The sequence below is a fragment of the Protopterus annectens genome, chromosome 2.part0 (assembly GCF_019279795.1).
Source record: "Protopterus annectens isolate FY-2018-M chromosome 2.part0, PAN1.0, whole genome shotgun sequence".
Lineage (NCBI taxonomy): Eukaryota > Metazoa > Chordata > Ceratodontiformes > Protopteridae > Protopterus > Protopterus annectens.
The window spans coordinates 432,707,116-432,727,006 of NC_056728.1; the positions used below are offsets into that span (position 1 = coordinate 432,707,116).

General features: G+C 38.0%; 1 protein-coding gene across 2 annotated transcripts in view; it reads left to right on the forward strand.

Moving 5' to 3' along the window:
• Nucleotides 1-19,891, forward strand: part of VPS13A (vacuolar protein sorting 13 homolog A) — a 4,910,496-nt gene that overhangs the window by 701,755 nt on the left and 4,188,850 nt on the right. For both annotated transcript variants that reach the window (XM_044060868.1, XM_044060869.1), the window contains exon 10: nt 14,573-14,630. In XM_044060868.1, the coding sequence (XP_043916803.1) occupies nt 14,573-14,630 (58 nt within the window). The remainder of the gene's footprint in view (nt 1-14,572; nt 14,631-19,891) is intronic.

Genomic DNA, 19,891 nt, shown 5'->3' on the forward strand with positions numbered 1-19,891 from the left:
ACCTAATTAAGTAGGATAATTGAATTATTATTAGTTGACTTTGTGTAAAAGGTGTGGTTTCTCAACGATTACTTGTCTGAAGAAGTTGAGGCAGAGACCCCTTCGAAAGCGCTTACAAGTATAGTAATAAAATCTGTTTTTATAGCTGTTGGTCATAGTCAAGTTCTATTGCTGTTGCTTGGATCCCTGCGTGTTTGGTTTTGAAGTTGTTTTTTACACAGTTTGTCATTTTTTAATGAGGTTAAGAACAAGAGAGAAGTAGGTACAATTGTTTAATAACATGGGGGGCATTGATGTGGTTTCTGATATGGGGAACCAGGTTGGGTTTTCTAGGGCTCTTATTATTCCCTTTACTTTAAATTTGCATGATATCTGGAATATTGTGACAACATTTTGGAAGATCTTTAATTTGAACGATGAAGTTAGTAGTATACTAGGTGAAAATCCAATAATTGTATACAAGAAAGATACTTCATTAAAAGGCTTGTTGGAATGTAAAAGGGTGATATACAGGAAAGGAGGCTGTTTTAAATGTGGTAGGTGTCCACAATGCCACCTCATGATAGACAAGGGCAGTGTAAGTATAAAGACCTACGGGATTATTCATCCCAAAAAGAAATACTGTTATTGTTCCAAAGGGGTGATGTATGTGGCCAAGTGCGATTCCTGTAATGGTTTTTATGCGGGGAAAACTAAGAAGGCTTTAAAACAAAGGGTCTACGAACATTTATATGAAATTAGGCAAAAAAAAAAAAAGTAAAAATGCCTTATTTAGGCATATTGAAGCTTTTCCCACACATAATTTTAAATTTTGTACCATTGACCACGTAGACCTTGGATCCTGGGGTGGGCCTGTTGACTAATATCTGGAATTTCTTGAGCTAAAAGGGCAAATCAAATTAAATGCAGGTGTAAAACCTGGTCTTAATGATAGCATCAATATTATGGCATTGCTAAGACTTTAATCTTTATATTTTATATGAATGGGGGAAGTGCAACTGTATCAACATGCCCATTTTTATTTATATCAATGTTTTTTTATTAATGTTTTATATTTATCTTTTGCTAAATGTTTTGGTGTGACAGGAAATGATGTAAGATGGTTAATTGTTGGTGGAGGGTATTTAAACGTACGGATTTAGTTTGACTGTATTCCGAGGAAGTCAGATATTCTGACGAAAGCGCTTAAGCGAATAAATAACTCTTTTGGAACATTTCTTGGACCATTGGTAGTTATATCATGTCTTGTGATGGTGGAGCTCTCTGTAAATGTATCTGTTACTTTTCTGTAGAATTCAATGCAATGTGTGTTCTCATTGCTGTTTCTATACACCAGGTGTGTATGGACTTAAGTGTTAGACTGTTGAAACTCTTTCATTGAATGTTATTTGAGGTTATCTAGAATGCCACCCATTATCACCATACTTTTTAATGTATTGCTGCTGTTATAATTTTTTTTGGTATTTGTATATTCTTTCATTTTCTGTGTGCACAATGTGTCACACATTTTTAAGGTGTCACTTATTTTGTATGATTTGTAATTCTCTGTTTCTGCACAATGTGGGTGTGCTCTGTTGTAGTTTTAACATTGTAATTCTCAGTGCTTCAGGTTGTTGCTTAAAAGGGGCATTTAACCAATCCATCTATATAAAGAAAATATTAATAAATGCTTCTTCCTTGGCTTCTGTATGCTTCTTGAAAAGAGTGAACAAGCAAGTTGAGTCTTCAGACATGGGGATATTACTGTTTGAACATCAAGTCTCCACAGCAGTGCACACATTCAATCCACAGACTACTGCAGAAGCAGAGTGTCATTGCCATAAAAGCTAATACTTCTGCTGTAAAATTCCCAAACATAGGAAGTAACTGCAGACCTAACAATCTCCCCCTTTTCATAAAGAAAGAAAAAATTATGTTGGCATTTTACACAGAGGTTCAGTAGTCAGTATACCACATTCCATCATCAAATGCCTTTAGAAGCCCAAAAGAAGCCCCTTTCTTAATAATGTGCCTGCTGCTTTTTTCTAGCTGACCATTGGATAGTGTGAATTCTGTGTTTGAAAAGGTTCTTTTATTCCACTGATTTCCATGTGAAGCCCTTTTTCTGGTAAAGGATTCTTAATTACCTCAGTTAAAGAATAGTTGTGTGTGACACATACCTGAAGGGGGTCATGCTTTGTCTCAACAGTTGCAAGTTCAGAATAGTGTATACGTAGAAAGACTGGGAAGTTGGTATAATGGTTAAGGTGTTTACCTTACAGCCAAAAGGTGCAGGGTTTGATTCCTACTTGGGATAATTGGCTAAGCTTAAAATGGCTCACAGGGCAGTTAGCCTAGTACTAATCTACGAACCTATGAAGCTATGACCTTGTTATGGAAGAGGACCTGGGACTCTCATTGAATCTAGGCAGTGGTCTGAATCTCCTTGATTTGTTAAAGCTGATGTTCCTTTAAAAAAGAAGCAGAAGACTAGGCTTGTGGTCCTTGTGGCTAAGTATCTCTACAAAGAATGGCAGGATTTACTCAGGAGGTTTTCAATGCTTTTAGGGTTCTAAAGCCCCCTCAAGAATTATCTGTTCCTGCTTCTGTTCTCTGGTCTTCCACTTCTTCCATATGTCTTAGGGACTCTATTTTATCTGATGAAGAGTTAACCTCTGGTGAGGCGTCATTGCCTTACTCTTCCTAGATCCACTTTCTTGCCCTGGGGTCTGAGGAAGAAGATTCACTTTCTCTTGACTCCCTTATGGAATACTCGTTCTTTGGGGATACGGTGGTTCTTATGAAGGAATGCTTTAAATGGGACTGTTCCCAAATTTCTGGTATTAAAATAAGATTATTATGAACTTTTATAAGTAGATTCTCCTCTGCCTTCTGCAGACTCTCCAGTGCTGGATGCCCTTTTTTTTCTTTTCCAAATACCTTTATTGAATTATCACTTGTGACATGCGCAAATTTACATTCATATAAAAGTAATTAAACTATATTAATGTAACAAACATTATACTTCACATATTTTGCTATATGTCCTATAACCTAAGCAATATTACATAAATTATTTAATTCCTGATGTTTTTAACCAAGAAACATTTTTATTAAATGATCATTTACTACATAACCAATCATACATTTATATAAATGTAAACAAACCACACCAGCCCAATCCTAGTTGCAAGTATTTTACATCACAAACCATACTGATACACTCCCAGATGCAAACATTGTACATCATTTATAATCTACCCAGTTTTTTTCACGCAAACATTATGTAGCTCATTTAATTTCTGACACTTTTTAAATCTTATTCTTCCCTTGTATGTATTGTTCCCACAATTCCCATTTTTTTCCTATGATGCCCTTTTGGATGGTTCCATTGTAGGTTCTCGGGCCCCAAATTTTTAACCTCCTGCTCCTAAGAAGTCAGACGTGTTCTATAAAGTTTTTTGTATAGAAGGCTTCCTCTGATCCTGCTGTTGTTTTTGGCCACTGATAAACCATCCAAGTTACTGTTCTCTTCTAAGGTTTTACTTACTGATAAGGACATCTGTGCCAGGAACAGGTATGGTAAAAAACGTATATACTTTTGCTACTCAGAAGAAGCTAAGAATAGAGATACAAGGGAAGATAGTGGAACAGGTAGTATCTGGGAGGGGTAATTGAGGAGAAGGGTAGTCTGAATCAAGAGCTCAAAACTAGAATCAGAGGTGCTGCAGCCAACTGGCATAGAGTATCAGGTGTAGTCTGACAGAAAAATACCAAAGAAGCTGAAAAGTAAGGTGTACAAGACAGTGGTATGACCAGTAGTACTGTATGGTACAGAAACCAGGACAGTAAAGGCAGAACAGTTGAAGAAGCTAGAGGTGATGGACATGAAGTGCCTGGGAAAGGTGGTAGGATGCACACTGTGGGACAAACGAAGACATGAGGATATAAGAGTAGAAACCAAAGTATCTCTAATTGCAGAAAAGATCAGAGAGAACAGATTACGGTGGTTTGGGCACATGTGTAGAAAAGCAAAAGGCAAACTGGTGAGGAAGATTTGGGACAGACAGAAAGAAGGTAAGAGGAAGTGAAGACGTCCAGCAAAGAGGTGGATGGATTATGTGAAAGATGTGTGACAGTCAGGCATGAGTGTTGAAGGCAAGAGTGTGGCACTGAATCGAGAGGGTTGGAGACAGTTAACATGATATCCCAACCCCATATAGAAAAACTGGAAAAAGGGGGGCTGATGGTAATGATGATTCTGCTACTTTAGCTTTCAGGGCCATTAAATCCCAGACCCATATGGCTAGGTATTGCTTGGCTTTTCTTTCCAAACTTCAGGACATCCTGTCTGATATGTCTGATTCAAAGGATAGGCCTTCTTCTATTTCCCTTATGAACTCTGCTTCTCAGGTGGCTTGTCATTTCATTAAATGCAGTTATGATGCTGTTCATGCATCCTCCAGGGTAGCTGCATTTGTATCTGTAATAAAGAGGTATTCTTGGTTGTCCCTCCAGGCTCTTACCCTCTTTGCAGACTGGCTCTGTAGGCTTGGGATTTTGCATTCTGCCATCACTTGGTTCTTCAAGTGGTTTAACATTCCTTCAGAGCACAGTATTTTGGCAGACTCCTTGAGCAGGTCCAGGACAAATCCTTATGAATGGATGCTTGACAGGAGGATGTTTCTGGACATCATACATCAGTAGGGTTCTCATCAAATAGATCTTTTTGCTTCCCCTCTGAAAAAAAAAAAAAAAACTTTCCCAGTTCTGCTTAAGAGTGCCAAGTCCTCTGGGTTGGAAAGTGGATGACATGTCTTTTCTTGGAAGGGGATGTTTTTGTATACCTATCCCCCTCTTCCTGTGCTACCAAAGGTCCTGTACAAGATGACATGAGTCAGGCTCAAAATCATGCTGATGACTCACGTTTGGACCAGACAGCACTGTTTCCCCCTTCTATTTTATGTGGCCAGGGGCAGTCTTCACAAGTTACCACAAAGGATGGATCTTCTCACACAAGGCGAGGGATCTCTCCTTCCCCTTCACTTGCCAAGCTTTGGGTGATAGGGTTTTGATTCCTTTTAGCCACCAATTTTCTACGGATGTACTTCAAGTTTTGTAGGAGGTCAGAAAACCCACTACTACAAAATCCTATGGGATTAAATGGAAGAGATTTATTGTTTGGTGTCTCAAACAAGATCTGGACCCTTTTTCTGAGGATATCCATATGGTCCTTTATTTGTATGAATTACTCAATTCTGACTTAACATATTCATTTGTTGCAGTTCATTTGTCAGCATTTTTGATTGTCTGCCTCTCTAGCCAACTCTGGCTTCCAGTTTTGAAATCAAACAGTTTCTGAAAAGTAAAAAATGAATGTACAGAGGAGCAAACCAAGGCTTGTAAAACAAGTCCACATAAACGAAAGATAACAAAGTCCAGTTTGTAAAATCCACAAAGACAGAAGTCAGTAAACTCTAAAAATAGATTTATTGTGACACAAAGCTGGTAAGCGTTTTCACCCAAGAGGGCTTCTTCAGACCAATGATACTTCTCCTTACAATTACACATATAAATACACCTGCCAATTAAATAGTTAAATAATGTTTAATGTATATATAGAACAAAATCCAATAGTGAAAGAAGCCGAAAACCAAAACCTTTTAGTAGTTTTATTTCGGAATAAAGCGCTTTTCGTTGACGCTAATGCGGCAACTTCCTCAGATTCAGTTAAAAAGTAACATTCAAATGTATAAGTAGTTACTTATAGTCATATGACTAGCATCAGGTGGCAAACACAATGTATCTAAAACCATTTAAAGCAACGTATCCATCTAAATACAATTCTTTAAGAAAGACTATGTCAGTGAGCAAATAAAACACTCTAATGCTATCTGATAAGAAACAAATGCATATAGTAACAACACCCTCTGGAATGGCAATCTGTTAAGGCTGTCATTCACTATTTATGTATAGAACCATACTTTAACAAGTCTATTAAATGTAAAAGTGATTTTATAAGTCGGCTAAACATTTTATCTAAAAAATGTATATATGTGTGTCTGTGTGTGTATGTGTGTGTGATATATATATATATATATATATTTATACACACATAAATGTTGTACTTCATATCTTGAAAAAGTCATAACATTGTGAACTAAAGTTATGCCTTACTCAATAAAAAACTCTGTTCAAGTACAAATATAACATGACATCAGATAAAATCCATAACCAACCCCAATGTGTAATCACACTGGTGTGTACAAAGAAATATATAGGAGACAAGATATATTACAGGCTTCATTCAATCCTGGACTTGAGAACGCATTTAATCTAACTTGCCATAAAAGCTCTCGTTCTTCGAGTAACAAGTTAAATGGCCCACCCCTAAGGTCCATATTGACTTGATCAATGACTTTAAATAGAAAGCTGTGGCTAGGGTACACAACAAGGTTTCTTTCTAATGGGTTTTCATCCTTTTTCTTATCAATGGCATGGGTAGGTTCGTAAACTCTTTCCCTCATTCTATGTTCGGTTTTATCGATGTAGAAAGTTAGGCATATCTGGCACCTAGCCTATATATACTACAAATTTAGAGTTACAATGGAATTTACTCCTCAATTTGTATTTTCTACCATTAACATCAAAGCTTTCTCCTATTTCTATATGTCTGCACGTCCTACAGCAGCTACAGGTAGTCATCCCTACTTGTTTTGACAAAGGGCCCATAGTTTTCCTTTCAAGCAAGTTCTTAAGATTTGCTCCCTTCTTGAAGACTAACTTAGGTATTTGGCCAAGTTTCTTCGACAAAGACCTATCAAGGGTAATAAATTCCCAGTTTTTATAAAGGATGAGACGGACCATGTAACTATCGTTACCAAAAGTCATTGTGAAACTCATTCTAAATTCATTGGTCGTCACTCCTGCTTGGGATTGTTCTACTAATGAATACTTGTTGTTAGTATCAACTGGGTTACCGGTCTCCTAACGTATCTCACTTGCTGGATTGTTGTTGAGCAATGGTTTAATCTGCCCAGTTTGTCTCTTATGACTAACTTCAAATACTAGAGATTGTACTAAATGGGATGGATAACCTCGCTGTTAGAACATACTGCCCAACTGTAGGCATTCGTCATTGAAGTCTGAATCCAATGTAACCATCCTAGCTGCTCTAATAAGTTGTCCTTTGACTATAGAGCGCTTTTGATGGAAAGGACGGTTGCTGAAAAAATGGAGAAACAAGTTTGAATAAGTCTCTTTCCGAAATATTCTAGACACGTCCCACATTTGGAATATCCTTGACTAAATTACAGTCTAAATAATCAATAGAACTTGTGCTAAAGTTAGATGTGAATCTAAAGAACTCTGTAGTTGAATTTAAATAAGCAACAAAATCTTGAGCTTGTTCATTGCCCTTATACATAACAAAGATATCGTCTAAAAATCGTGTATAAAATGCCAGGTTCATTCTGTGTTGGGAATTTTTAAAGATGTATTCGTTTTCCCAACATGCCATTACCAAATTGGCAAAACTGACTCAAACTGGCTCCACAGGGTGATCCCATGGCTATTCCACATTTCTGTAAGTAGAACTCATTGTTGCACATAAAAGAATTGTTAGTTAAAATAATATCTAACAAAAGTTCAACCAGATGGATCTCCTGTAGTGGGGCGTTTTTGGATTTCATTATGAGGCTGACCCACTCAATTCCCTCCATATGCAGGATTGATGTGTACAGATCTTTGATATCAATAGTTAAAAGATTGATGTCTATGTCATACCTCAAGTTGATAATTTTATCCAGAAATGGCCAAGAATCTTTACAGACCTGTGGTTCTGACTATATGTATTTTTTAAAATTGAATCCACTACCTTAGCACAGGGGTATGTAATGGACCCTCTTCCATCAATAAGTGGTATCATTGGTGGATCAGTTGAATCCTTATGAACCTTAGGGATGCCAAATAATAGTGATTTTTGGCCAAGGAAGTGTAATGTAGTTGTAAGTGTCGATGTCAATGATTGACTCAATAAAAAGATCACTCAAGTAACGCTTGATGCGACTATACGTGGTGTTCACTTCATTTAGTGAAGCCTTAGAGTAAGCTTCATTGTTCAACAGGCGACGCATTCTATTATTGTAATCAACATAGTCAAATATAGCCACCCCCCCTCCCTTGTCAGGTTTCACTACCCTGACAGGTGAGGATCTTAATAAGTTCAAGTCTTTCATATGAAGTAATATTACAACCTGTATCGGTTTCACCAATTCTATTTACTTTCATAAAGTGTCAGAAGTCAAGCTCACAGACTTCTTCAAATGTTCTTAAAGTTTGATGTAGGGGGGGATTGTAGGTGCTCGGAACTCTAAAATCTTTGCTGACACTAGTAGTGTTTCCAAATAGAACCATTAGGTTCAATTTCCTTTCAAACAATTTTAGATCAAATACAAGATGTTCTATCTTAGAAGATTTACTAGGAACAAAAGTACTTCCTTTTGCTAATAATTCAATGAGCACAGGCTCTATGTTCAAAGAAGAATTAAAAATGTTAAAGTCTCCTGTTAAGTTTGAATGAACTTCCACCTTTAAGAAGTTCTCTTCGCCTATCTCCTGAACCTGCTGTTGCGCTTGTTCCTTTGGTTGTTTTGGTTGTAGTTGAAATTCTTTTTCGGAATTTCCCCTGTGTTCTTGGATTACCAAAAATTTTGGTTATGGTTGTCTCTGCCATTGTTATTATATGGTACCGAAGGAGTAGTAGTGTTCTGGTTTTGGTTGCGGATCCTTTCACTGCGTCTCAAGATGCTGTCATTCTCCTCTGCAACCACAGGGTCAAAACTGTCCAAATTGTTAGTCAGTACCCACACTGGTTGTTTGTGTAGTAGGTGTATTGCTTCTTAGTGCAGTTGCTAATTGTGCACTGGACGGCTTAGGATAAGCGGTACCAGTGTCATATGCACGTCTGTCCCTATTGATTTTCTTGACCTTGTTTGTTTTGAGTCTTTCTAACAGTTGGTCTCTACTAAAGAAACCTCTTTCATAATCAAATTTATATCTTAAAAAGTCAATGTCTGTTGTAATTTCTGTATTTACGACAGACACCTCTTTGGTCAAGGACTCAATATACATGTTGTAATGTTTTATCATTAAGTCAAACCCTTGTTTGTCAAACAAAGTCATAAGCTCTAAATGGAACGGTGAATCAGCCACCAGACCAGTGGGGTATTGATGGAATCATAACCCCTTAGGGACAGTGTATTGGTCTAAACACGTGTTAAAATACGTAACCTCTAGCTGTAATTTTTTCAGTTTTAACAATTTGATGTCAAACAGTTTTAATTTATCACTTAATGATTGAAAACCAGCCTGTTGGTTGATAGAAGAACTAGCCGGTCGCTCCTGGTTGTACCCATTCACAAGTGACAAATTTGAAGTATTTAAAACCCATTCGTTAAAGGCTGGTGCACAAATAAGCCCTGTTCCTCGTTGGAGCTCAGGCCGTTGTTCATTCCGCTGGTCCTCAGAACTCTGACAAAAAGTTGTTGAACTTGCTTCCGGAGTTCTTTGTGCTGCCAGGACAGAAGCACCAACAGAATCTTGTATATCCCCTGGTTGTCGAGTGTTACCAGATGAATGAGTAGAAAAAGGCAGTTCCATGTTAGTTTGCCCTAATCTGTCAATAGGGCTCCTATGGGGCTGTACATTTGTAACATTGTGTGGTTGTCCATTTTGACTGGAACCCTGTTGCGAAAGAGCAGTGTCCACTCTGGCTTGGAAGGAAGCGAATCCAGGCGTTTGGTTCATAGCATTCAAGAGAACAGTCAAGTTTAGAAATTGCGACTGGAATTGTGATGAAAACAGGTTCGGGCTTACAGGGCTATTGGAAATACCAGACGCCATGAAACTAAAGACCAACAAACTGATGTAATAGAGCAAAATCCAATAGTGAACGAAGCTGAAAACCAAAACCTTTTAGTAGTTTTATTTCGGAATAAAGCACTTTTTTGTTGACGCTAATGCGGCAACTTCATCAGATTCAGTTAAAAAGTAACATTCAAATGTATAAGTAGTTACTTAAGGTCATATGACTAGCATCAGCTGACAAACACAATGTATCTAAAACCATTTAAAGCAACATATCCATCTAAAAACAATTCTTTAAGAAAGACTATGTCAATGAGCAAATAAAACACTCTAATGCTATCTGATAAGAAACAAATGCATATAGTAACAACACCCTCTGGAATGACAATCTGTTAAGGTTTTCATTCACTATTTATGTATAGAACCATATTTCATTCACTATTTATGTATAGAACCATACTTTAACAAGTCTATTAAATATAAAAAGTGACTTTATAAGTTGACTAAACATTTTATCTAAAAAAATGTGTGTGTGTGTGTGTGTGTAGATATATATATATATATATATATATATATATATATATATATACACACACACACACATAAATGTTGTACTTCATATCTTGAAAAAGTCATAACACTGTGAACTAAAGTTATGCCTTACTCAATAAAAAAACTCTGTTCAAGTACAAATATAACATGACATCAGACAAAATCCATAACCAACCCCAATGTGTAATCACATTGGTGTGTACAAAGAAATATATAGGAAATACTAAGAGTTCATCTATATTTAATAGACTTTAACAAGTTATTGTATGCATTTGTTTCTTATCAGATAGCATTAGAGTGTTTTATTTGCTCATTGACATAGTCTTTCTTAAAGAATTGTATTTAGATGGATATGTTGCTTTAAATGGTTTTAGATACATTGTGTTTGTCAGCTGATGCTAGTCATATGACCTTAAGTAACTACTTATACATTTGAATGCTATTTTTTAACTGAATCTGATGAAGTTGCCGCATTAGCGTCAACGAAAAGCGCTTTATTCCGAAATAAAACTACTAAAAAGGTTTTGGTTTTCGGCTTCGTTCACCATTGGATTTTGTTCTATTTCATCAGTTTGTTGGTCTTGTTAGTTTCATGGTGTTTAATGTATATATGTTTAAAGGATTTCTTAAGAAGGAAATTGTAGGAAATGATGTAAGGCTTTTATTTAATTGCTAGGTGTATTTATATGTGTAATTGTAAGGAGAAGTATCGTTGGTCTGAAGAAGCCCTCTTGGGTGAAAGCGCTTACCAGCTTTGTGTCACAATAAATCTATTTTTAGAGTTTACTGACTTCTGTCTTTGTGGATATTACAAACTGGACTTGGTTATCTTTCGTTTGTGGACTGTTTTTACAAGCCGTGGTTTGCTCCTGTGCACGTTCGTTTTTTACTTTATTCGTTGACTTTGGTGGAGGAGCATTTACTCCCTGGTGGTATTTTTTCTTTTTTGTTAAATTTCTGAAAAGTGTCCTTCATATTTGGCCTCCAAGAAAGGCTTTTCTTGCTCCTTGGGACCTTAATTTTGTTCTTGATACATTGACTCTATCCCCTTTTGAACCTGCAGTTTCTTCTTCCGTACAACTTTGTACTGGGAAGACTGTCTTGTTGGTGGCTTTTACTTCTCTCAAGATGGTCTCTGAACTTAAAGCACTCAAGGCAGTTCCAACCTTTTTGGTTTTTTACAAGAACAGGGTGTCTCTCTCTCTCTCTACCTATCTGTCTTTATGCCCAAGGTAGTTAATGATTTTTCCTTGAATCAGTCCATTTATCCTCCTTTTTTCCCCCCCTTCTCCGCAGAATCCTAGTGAGATGGTTCTTCACACCTCGGATTTCCATAGATAGCTCATATATTACCAAGACAAGACAAAACATATCAGGAAATCTGAGCAGTTTTTTGTTTCCTTTCATACCAGGAAATTGGGTTTGGCAGTGTCTAAGCAAACCATCTCCTCTTACATTTCTAAGGCCATTTCCTTTGGTTTTTATTCATAACAAGCAGCTTTCTTCTTCTTCTTCTCATGCTCATTCTACCAGGGCAGTGGCCTCTCGTGCTTTTTTCAAGGGTCTGGATACTAGATCCATTTTGGAAGCTGCTACTTGGTCTTCTTTTCACTGTTTCATTGAACAGTACAAGTTGAATGTCCATTACAGAGCCAGGGTGAGATTTGCCAGGGCTGTCCTTTATGGGTTTTTGGAGGGCTCTTCTAGGGTGGGATAACATACTTCAACCAACAGACAGCCTACTTCAGTGGCTTAAGTGATTAAAGCCCTTAATAAAGCCCGGGTAATCGTGTTCAGTTACTGACTTGGGTTTAGGTGACCGTGGATGCACATGGAGTATTGTCTGTAAAGGTGCAGGGCTTGTGCCAAGTTGAGGCAGTGATTAGGACTTAAAAGGGAAACCAGAGTGTCAGTAGTAATATGATGCTGCCTTAGCTTGCCTCAATCTCCTCACTGGTGTCTGGGGGAGATTAAGCTGGATTTAGTAGACTCAGTGGATGAAGAGGCACTGGCAATACCTGAAGATCATTTATGGAGGTGCCAAAAAGGGGGGGGGGAAATACTCATCCAGCTGGAGAACTTCTTCCGCCTGACTATATCATGTCTGTGTGTATTAGAATGCTTTCTGGTGACCTCAGTTACCAGTAATACCCCTAGCAAGATGGTGGGAATGACTGCCGACTTCTTTGAACTTGGAAGATTTCCTGAACTGCCAGGGATCCTGATAGCCTGAAGTCGCACTCCGCTTCAGACATCGAGCAGATGAGAGTACACTTTAAGGTTTGCAATCAGACTTGTAGTAAGGTGGAATAATTGGAAAGGCATACAGTCATCGTCTTTACCACATAAATAGTACTTATAAACCAGAACACCCAACCATGCTACAGCATAGACATACCTTTTCAACAGAGACCCAGGGGCAGTGTCTGATTAGTGACTGCCTCAGTCATAAAGTAGGTAAATGGAGGCTGCAGGAATTAAATCCAGGACTGCTGCAAGGTCTAGTTGTAGCATCAAATAGTCTTAATAGTGGGATTGCTGCTCTTCTGCGTGGCAACCAGAATGACTTCTGGAGTACCACATTCATAGGCAGTCTGAACTTGAACCAGACAAATCAAGCATCCTCAGCTCTAAGAGAAAGAACCCTCATTGAGGGAATTCACCAACAAGTTCACTTCGCTCAAGATGTGTACTGTTTTCTAAAAGATTTCTTCAGAAATATCTGCATTATGAGTATTTGTACCAAGGCCACTTAATTGATTTACACCTTTGCGAGTCATTATTGCTTGGACCATGTCTCCAGGAAGCCTTTGTACTTCATAGTTCTAGTATCTGATTCTTTGCTACTTCGCTGATCTTTGCCTTCTGCCTCCTTAGTGAGTATTTTAACTTAGGGCTCAGTCGTGACACCTCTGGAAAAGAACCATGGGGCTCAATATGGACAGTTGTGTTCTAATTCTTTCATCCTGTTGTGTGACCCATCTTTGGTGGTTGAGAAATACCCTCCCACCACCCCACTTTGACAGGTGTACTATCCACTGGCTCCTGTTCAAGATCTGAAGTCAGAAAAGTATGTCTTAATATAAATGAGTAGGTATCGCGTCTTAATTGTTTTCTCTGATTTGAAGTATTTTGTTAATGTTTAATGCCCAGCTGACGGGCCCATCTCTTAGATTCAGTGCTATTGTGCAATAGGTGATATATCATGTGGTGGTGTAGGATATGGATTTGTCCCTAAACACAGGCGCTTCTGAGACGAATATGCCAAACTGAGATGGAAGGAAGGATAATCCCAACAGACCAACTAATAGGGTAAAAAATGATGTCCACATGCAATATACAACACTTGCATGAGTCAGAGGAAGGGTACAACAAGTTCGTAAGTTAATGGCTGTGAGTGGCACCATAGTTGGATAAAACTGTTGTAGGTTCATAAAGAAAATATCCTAGTTTGCTAAAACTACATTAATTAACGGAAAATTTGGAGAAAGCAGATGTTATGACTGGAATGTAAATAGGACTGACATGGAAAGATCAATGACAGAGAGTAAAGGTTGTTAGAGTGTTGTGTTAAAGTAGGTGCAAGGCATGGGGAATAAAAGAAAACCTTGTGTGATTACTGATGAACTAAGGAAATGGATTACGAGTTATAACACTAGGTTTCATTGAGAACCCACCGAGAGTTATGTCTGGATGAAGCTACAATGAGATGAACCCAACTAGTCAAAACTTTGTCCAGATGGACAAAATTATTTTAAGGGTTTTGTGCACTGCAGTTGTGGGGAACTTCACCATCAATAACCGCTTGCATATTGTGACTCCACAGTCATGCCACCTTGGAGAACGTGAAAACAAAATAACAAATGTAAGTCATTGCCAGAGCTTTGACAGTGACAGCATGTAATCAGTGAGTTGCACCTTTATCTGCTTCGTATATGACAACTGGTAGGGAGGCTGCGTCGCTGAACTAAATGGGTGTGTGTTAGTTTTTATGTTTTTATTACAGGGTTATATGTACAATCAAACCACTTCTTGTAGCTATTGCATATGAAATACATGTTGTAGAATTAAGAGTCTCGTAGCTGTGGTTAATTTCAAAAACAGCTGTGTTTCCTAGATTACTACAGAAAAGCTGACTTGCCTATTCTAATTAGTTATTTATTTATTTTTTCAGGAAAACCTAAAGTATGGAGTAGCAGCCTATAATGTGATCCCAGAAAATTATGAATTTGGTGAGTAGTCTGTATGATAAATTTAGTTAAAACTACAACCATAATCTCAAAGCATTTTGACATGACAAACATTCAGTCATTTGTGGTCTTTGAAGAGGAGTATTATAGCAATCATTTGTAATAGTATTGATATTGCTTGCCTTTCCCTTTCGTGTTACATTGTTGCATTCCATTGCTGCCTCTATCCTGGGTTTAGACTTGAAAAGTATTGCAACAGGCTAGGCTTTTCTGATGTTGGCTTTGTGTGATGCATTTCTCAAAATAATTTAGGTTTCTGCTGCTTTTATCCTTTCAGCAAGAAAGTTTGTTCATTTTTTTCAGAGGTCAGCAGCACAGCAGTCCTTAAGTGGGCTTCTTAATTGAAAATTGTGATTTTTGAGAAAACCATAAAGCAAACACATTTAGTAAATTCTTAATATACAAGAGAGATTAATGAAGGTCAATGGAGGGGTTGTTCAGTTGCTTTAATACCGATGCATTGAACAGATGAGTATCTTTTTCAAACTCTATTATATTAATTTTGAAAAGGAATGTTATAGCATTTAACCGTAATGACTAGCAGTTTCCAAACCAATATCCCCTTAAAAAAACCTTGGCATGTGTTGTCATTCCTTATTGCTAAGAATCTGGTCGGTAGTGATTGGCAGGGGCATCCCTTCCCAAGTAGTGTGTGTCTTCTTACAAGTGTCATGCAGTTGTAGGGAAGAGTTTATGATGTGGCTTCTGCTTTATTTTAAGGACAGGTCATACACAATTTTTAGGAGGAAACATGGATTAAATCAGAAGGTGCACCACATCTTTGTGAAGACCAGAGTTCCCTGTTAGATAACTTGCAGCTCTGAGATCCTGTGAACAGAAGTGATGGTCAGCAAGGACACGTTCATGAATTTGAAAACCAAAGCTTTACATTTTCAGTGTGTACAGCACCACCATGCCTGTTGTGTGGGGAAACTTAAAACTAGGATTTGCTGATTCAGATTCACCACCGACTACAGTGTTATTTAAAGTGCTTATAAATACAAAGTTTCATTGCTGAGTAACTGCTTGCCATAGCATGCATTTCTTCTAAACATAACCACCTTGACCATTTTTTCCAAATGCTTGGTAGAAAGGAGGTTCAAAGTAAAAATAGTTCTGCTGTAATTATTTTAGGATCGCTAGAACGGACCATCACAGTTAGGGGACATAGTAGTACAGTAATGAGGGTTTATTATTACTTTTAAGTTATAACAGGTTTGCTTGCTGTACTGTATAGACACATCAAATATTATGCAGTCAGTTTAGTGCTTTTAATCATATTTCTGTCTGCAGTTAACACACAATAGATTTTATTTATTTTTATTTTTTATTTTACATTTGTTGACCGGGCTAGTCCAGCTGGATATATGTCCATTTTCAGCAGAGGCCCGGGGAGAAAAGCTCCACGAAAACACAGTAAAATTTATATATAAAAATAACAATATTTAACCGGTACAGTACAAAATTAAGCAATTTTATACATGATAGTTTTTACAGATGTGGGTACATTAATATATAAGCAAATATTTTCACTTCAAAACATGTTTGATTACAGAATCATATGACTTGTAACATTTGTTAGTATAGGTAGGTAGTGTTGAAGACATTTTAGGGATATTGATGAAGACATTTTAATAAAATATAAGGCCTGTTATCTTTATGGTTTTCAATAGGCAATTAGTATATACAGTTAATAAGACAGGTGTCTTTATGAAAAAAGAATGTGTAGTTAGTCTGGGTTCACACAGGGGCATAACCAATGGGATTTAAGGTAGGTTTTCAGCTTGCTTTTAAATTGTGTTAGTGAAGAAAGGGAGGTCAGGTCACTGAGGAAGAGAGTTCCAGGTTTTACCCACGGTATTAGAGAACAGAGTCACCAGCCATATTGTAGGTTTTACCTATTTGTACTAATATTTTATTAGATGAGCGTAGGGTCTTAAGGTTGTTATGGGGGTGATAAGATTGGTAAGAATTGGAGTGCTAATAGACTGATACAGGATTTTGTAGGCAACTGTTAATTGTTTGAATAGAAGTAAATTTGGCAACTCTAGCCATCCTAGTTGTTCATAATTAGTACAGTGATGGGTTCTGAATATAGAGCCTGATGCAAATCTAGCAATATTGTTGTAGGAGACAGCCAGTTTGTTCAAGCTGTTTTTGAGAGGTTAATATATATAGGGGAGGCGTAGAGGAGGGTGGAGATGAAGTGGGTCTGGGCAATAGTAGACCTTGCTAGTGGGGTAAGAAAGGATTTGATTCTGTAGAGGGAGCCTAGTTTTCTGTTGACTGTTTTTATGGTACTGTTAATGTGAGTATCAAAGTTAAGGTTATCATCAATTAGTACCCCTAGAAGTTTTGTGGTAAGAGTCAGGGGATATGATGGTTCCATTGTTTGATGTAACAGCAAAGTATAGTGGGGTGGCCCTACGGGTGGGAGTAAAAAGTAGGAGTTTGTTTTTTTTTGGGGTTCAAGATAAGGCAATGGTGTAGTAACCATTCCTCTACTGTGTTACACATTTTGGGTGAGGGACTGAAGGTCTGATGGAGTGGGGGATGAGCATATTAATGTGGAGTCATCTGCATATTGTATTGCGGTAGCTTGAGGAATTACAGAATGTAGGTTATTGATAAAAATAGAAAATAGTAGAGGTGCAAGTATAGAGCCTTAGGGAACACCGAGTGCATTGGGGAGATAAGTTGTTCTCCCACAGAACAGCCTGTTGCCTATTGTTTAAGTAGGATTGAAACCATTGTATAGCCAGTGCATCTAGAGATAGGTTTTTAAGTATGAGAAGTTGGTGGTTAACCATATCGAAGGCTTTAGAGAGATCAAGAGGGCTGAGGATAGAGTGTTGTTATTGCGATTTTTGTTAATACAGTCAGAGAAGGATAAAAGAGTAGTTGTAGTGCTGTGAAATGGCCTGACACCATTTTGGCAGTTAGCTAATAAGTTATCTATTAGGTGTTTTAACAGTTGCCTATGAATGCATTTCTCCATGATTTTTGTCAGTGGAGATAGTATAGCAATAGGTCTATAGTTGGATAATTCCCTGGAGTTTCCACCTTTATGCAAGGGGGGGGGATATGCGAGATCTTCCAAATAGATGGAATAGTTCCCTCAGAGTTTGTTTTGTTAATCAGAATGGAGATGGGGTAGGCTATGGCTTTTGCAGCTTTTTGTAAATATTCTGCAGGTAAGAGATCCGCTGCGGGGGGGGTGGTAGGTTTGAGTTTCTGAATAAGGGTATGGATAAGGGATGTAGGGACAGGTTTGAGATGAAATGAGCAAGGTAAGGTAGCAGTAGAGGAAGTCGGAGATGAGCTGTCAAGAGTTAGTCGATTGGCAAGAGACTGAATGGTCTCAGTAAAGAATGTGTTAAAGGTATTGACAATTTGCTTTGGACTATCATGGCCAGTACCTGCTGGGGTGGGTGTGACAGAACGGCCTGGGTGTTAGTGTATTAATCTCTGCCCAGAATTTTTGTGGTTTGTTTTGCTGGGTATGTTGGAGTTGAATGTAATAGTTTCTTTTGTGTGACAGAATGGCTTTTTTTTTTTGTATCATTTCCTAGCTGTCTGAACTGTAAATGCACTTCTGGGCTTTTAGTAGTAAGCCACTTGGCCCAGACTTTATTTCTGAGGAGCATTTTTTGTTTGGTTGCTTTTGAGAGCCAGGGGGCAGGTTTATTCCTTGTTCTAATGGTCCTTTCTGGAGCATGGAAGTCTAGAATACCTAAGAATTTAGTATTAAAGTAGATTACTGCTTCCTCTAGAGGTAAGTTTTTGAGGGGTGACCAGACGCATGTTTTAAGTTCAGTTTGGAAGATGTCAGGGTTACATTTTTTGTTGCTCCTTATTGTTCTATAGGTGATTGGGCTAGGGATGTCTGTCTTAAATCTGATTTATGAAGGTGAGTGCATGGTCGCTTATATCCTCAGGGAGAGTCCGTACTTTGTAAGTTTGGTGATGTCTATTTATCAGAATCCAGTCTAGGGTGCTTTCATTGTTATTGAGTTTATTGGACCTTGTGGGGGAGCTAATAGTTTGAGTGAACCCGTGTAGGTTAATACGAGTAGAAGGCTGTTCAGAAGTACAGCTTTTCCAGTTGATATTAAAAGTCACCGAGTACTATTGTTTCTTGGGGATAGTTGGTGGAAAGCCAATTTAGGATATTTTCTAGGGTGTTAGAGTTATTCCCTGGGGGAAGGTAGACAGCAATAATATAGATGGATTTACAGTTATTGAGTTGAATTTTGGAGAGAAGTATTTCTTCATTACTAGTTAGAGGGGGTTTAGAGTCAATAGAGGTCACCTGTAATCCAGATTTGTATAGTATAGCTGCTCCCTTCTTAGCTTTTCGGTCTAGTCTCAAGATGCTGTACCCTGGTGGTATAAATTCATTGTCTTGTATAGATAGTTTGAGCCAAGTTTCAGTGAGACACAGGATATCAAATGAATGCACATCCATGAGAGCATGTAGGTGGGCAACCTTATTATGTATGCTCCTGATGTTAAGATGGGCTATCAATAGGGAGCTGGGAGGTCTGGTAAGGAATTGAGTACTAATTGAGGTTGTGTTATGGGTCTCTGTGGACTTGATAGAATTTGGCCCTGGATTGGGATGTATATCTCCATCTATTAAGGATTGGAGTTGAATTCTAAGTGTTAGTTGTAGAGGTTTACATGTTAGGAAATGAGATTTCCTAGCTTTTGGCCTGTAGTATCTGATGTGAGTCAGTCTGTGATATTTTGCTGGTAGGTAGGCTATTGTGCTGGGTGTGGTTGAATGGCTTTGAGAGTGTACTAATGGTGGTGAGGAGGTTTGCTTTGTTGGGTAACAAAGGTTTATGTGGTGGAGATGTTCATAAAATGTAAGTAGATAAGATATAGAAAGAATAGATATGAGGGAAGATAGAAGTAGGACTTACAGGTGTGGAGAGGTTGATATGAATGACATTATGGCAGAGTTGTATATAGGGTAAAGATAAGGGTAAGCTAGGTGGTTTACTAAGATGAGACTTGGAAATGTTAGTTCTGGCACTTTAAGGATTAGGATGTTATGATTGGTAGTTAGTGTAGGGGTGTGGTTTGGGTGTATAAATGTAGGAGCACTGGGGGCGGGTGAGAATTGGGGGCAGGGTAGGGGAGCGGAGTGAGCCAGTGAAGGAAGAGGACCCCAAGAACAATCAGAGACGAGCTGATGGCTGAGGTAAGGTGGAGATGGGTGTGGAGGAGAGTGAGTT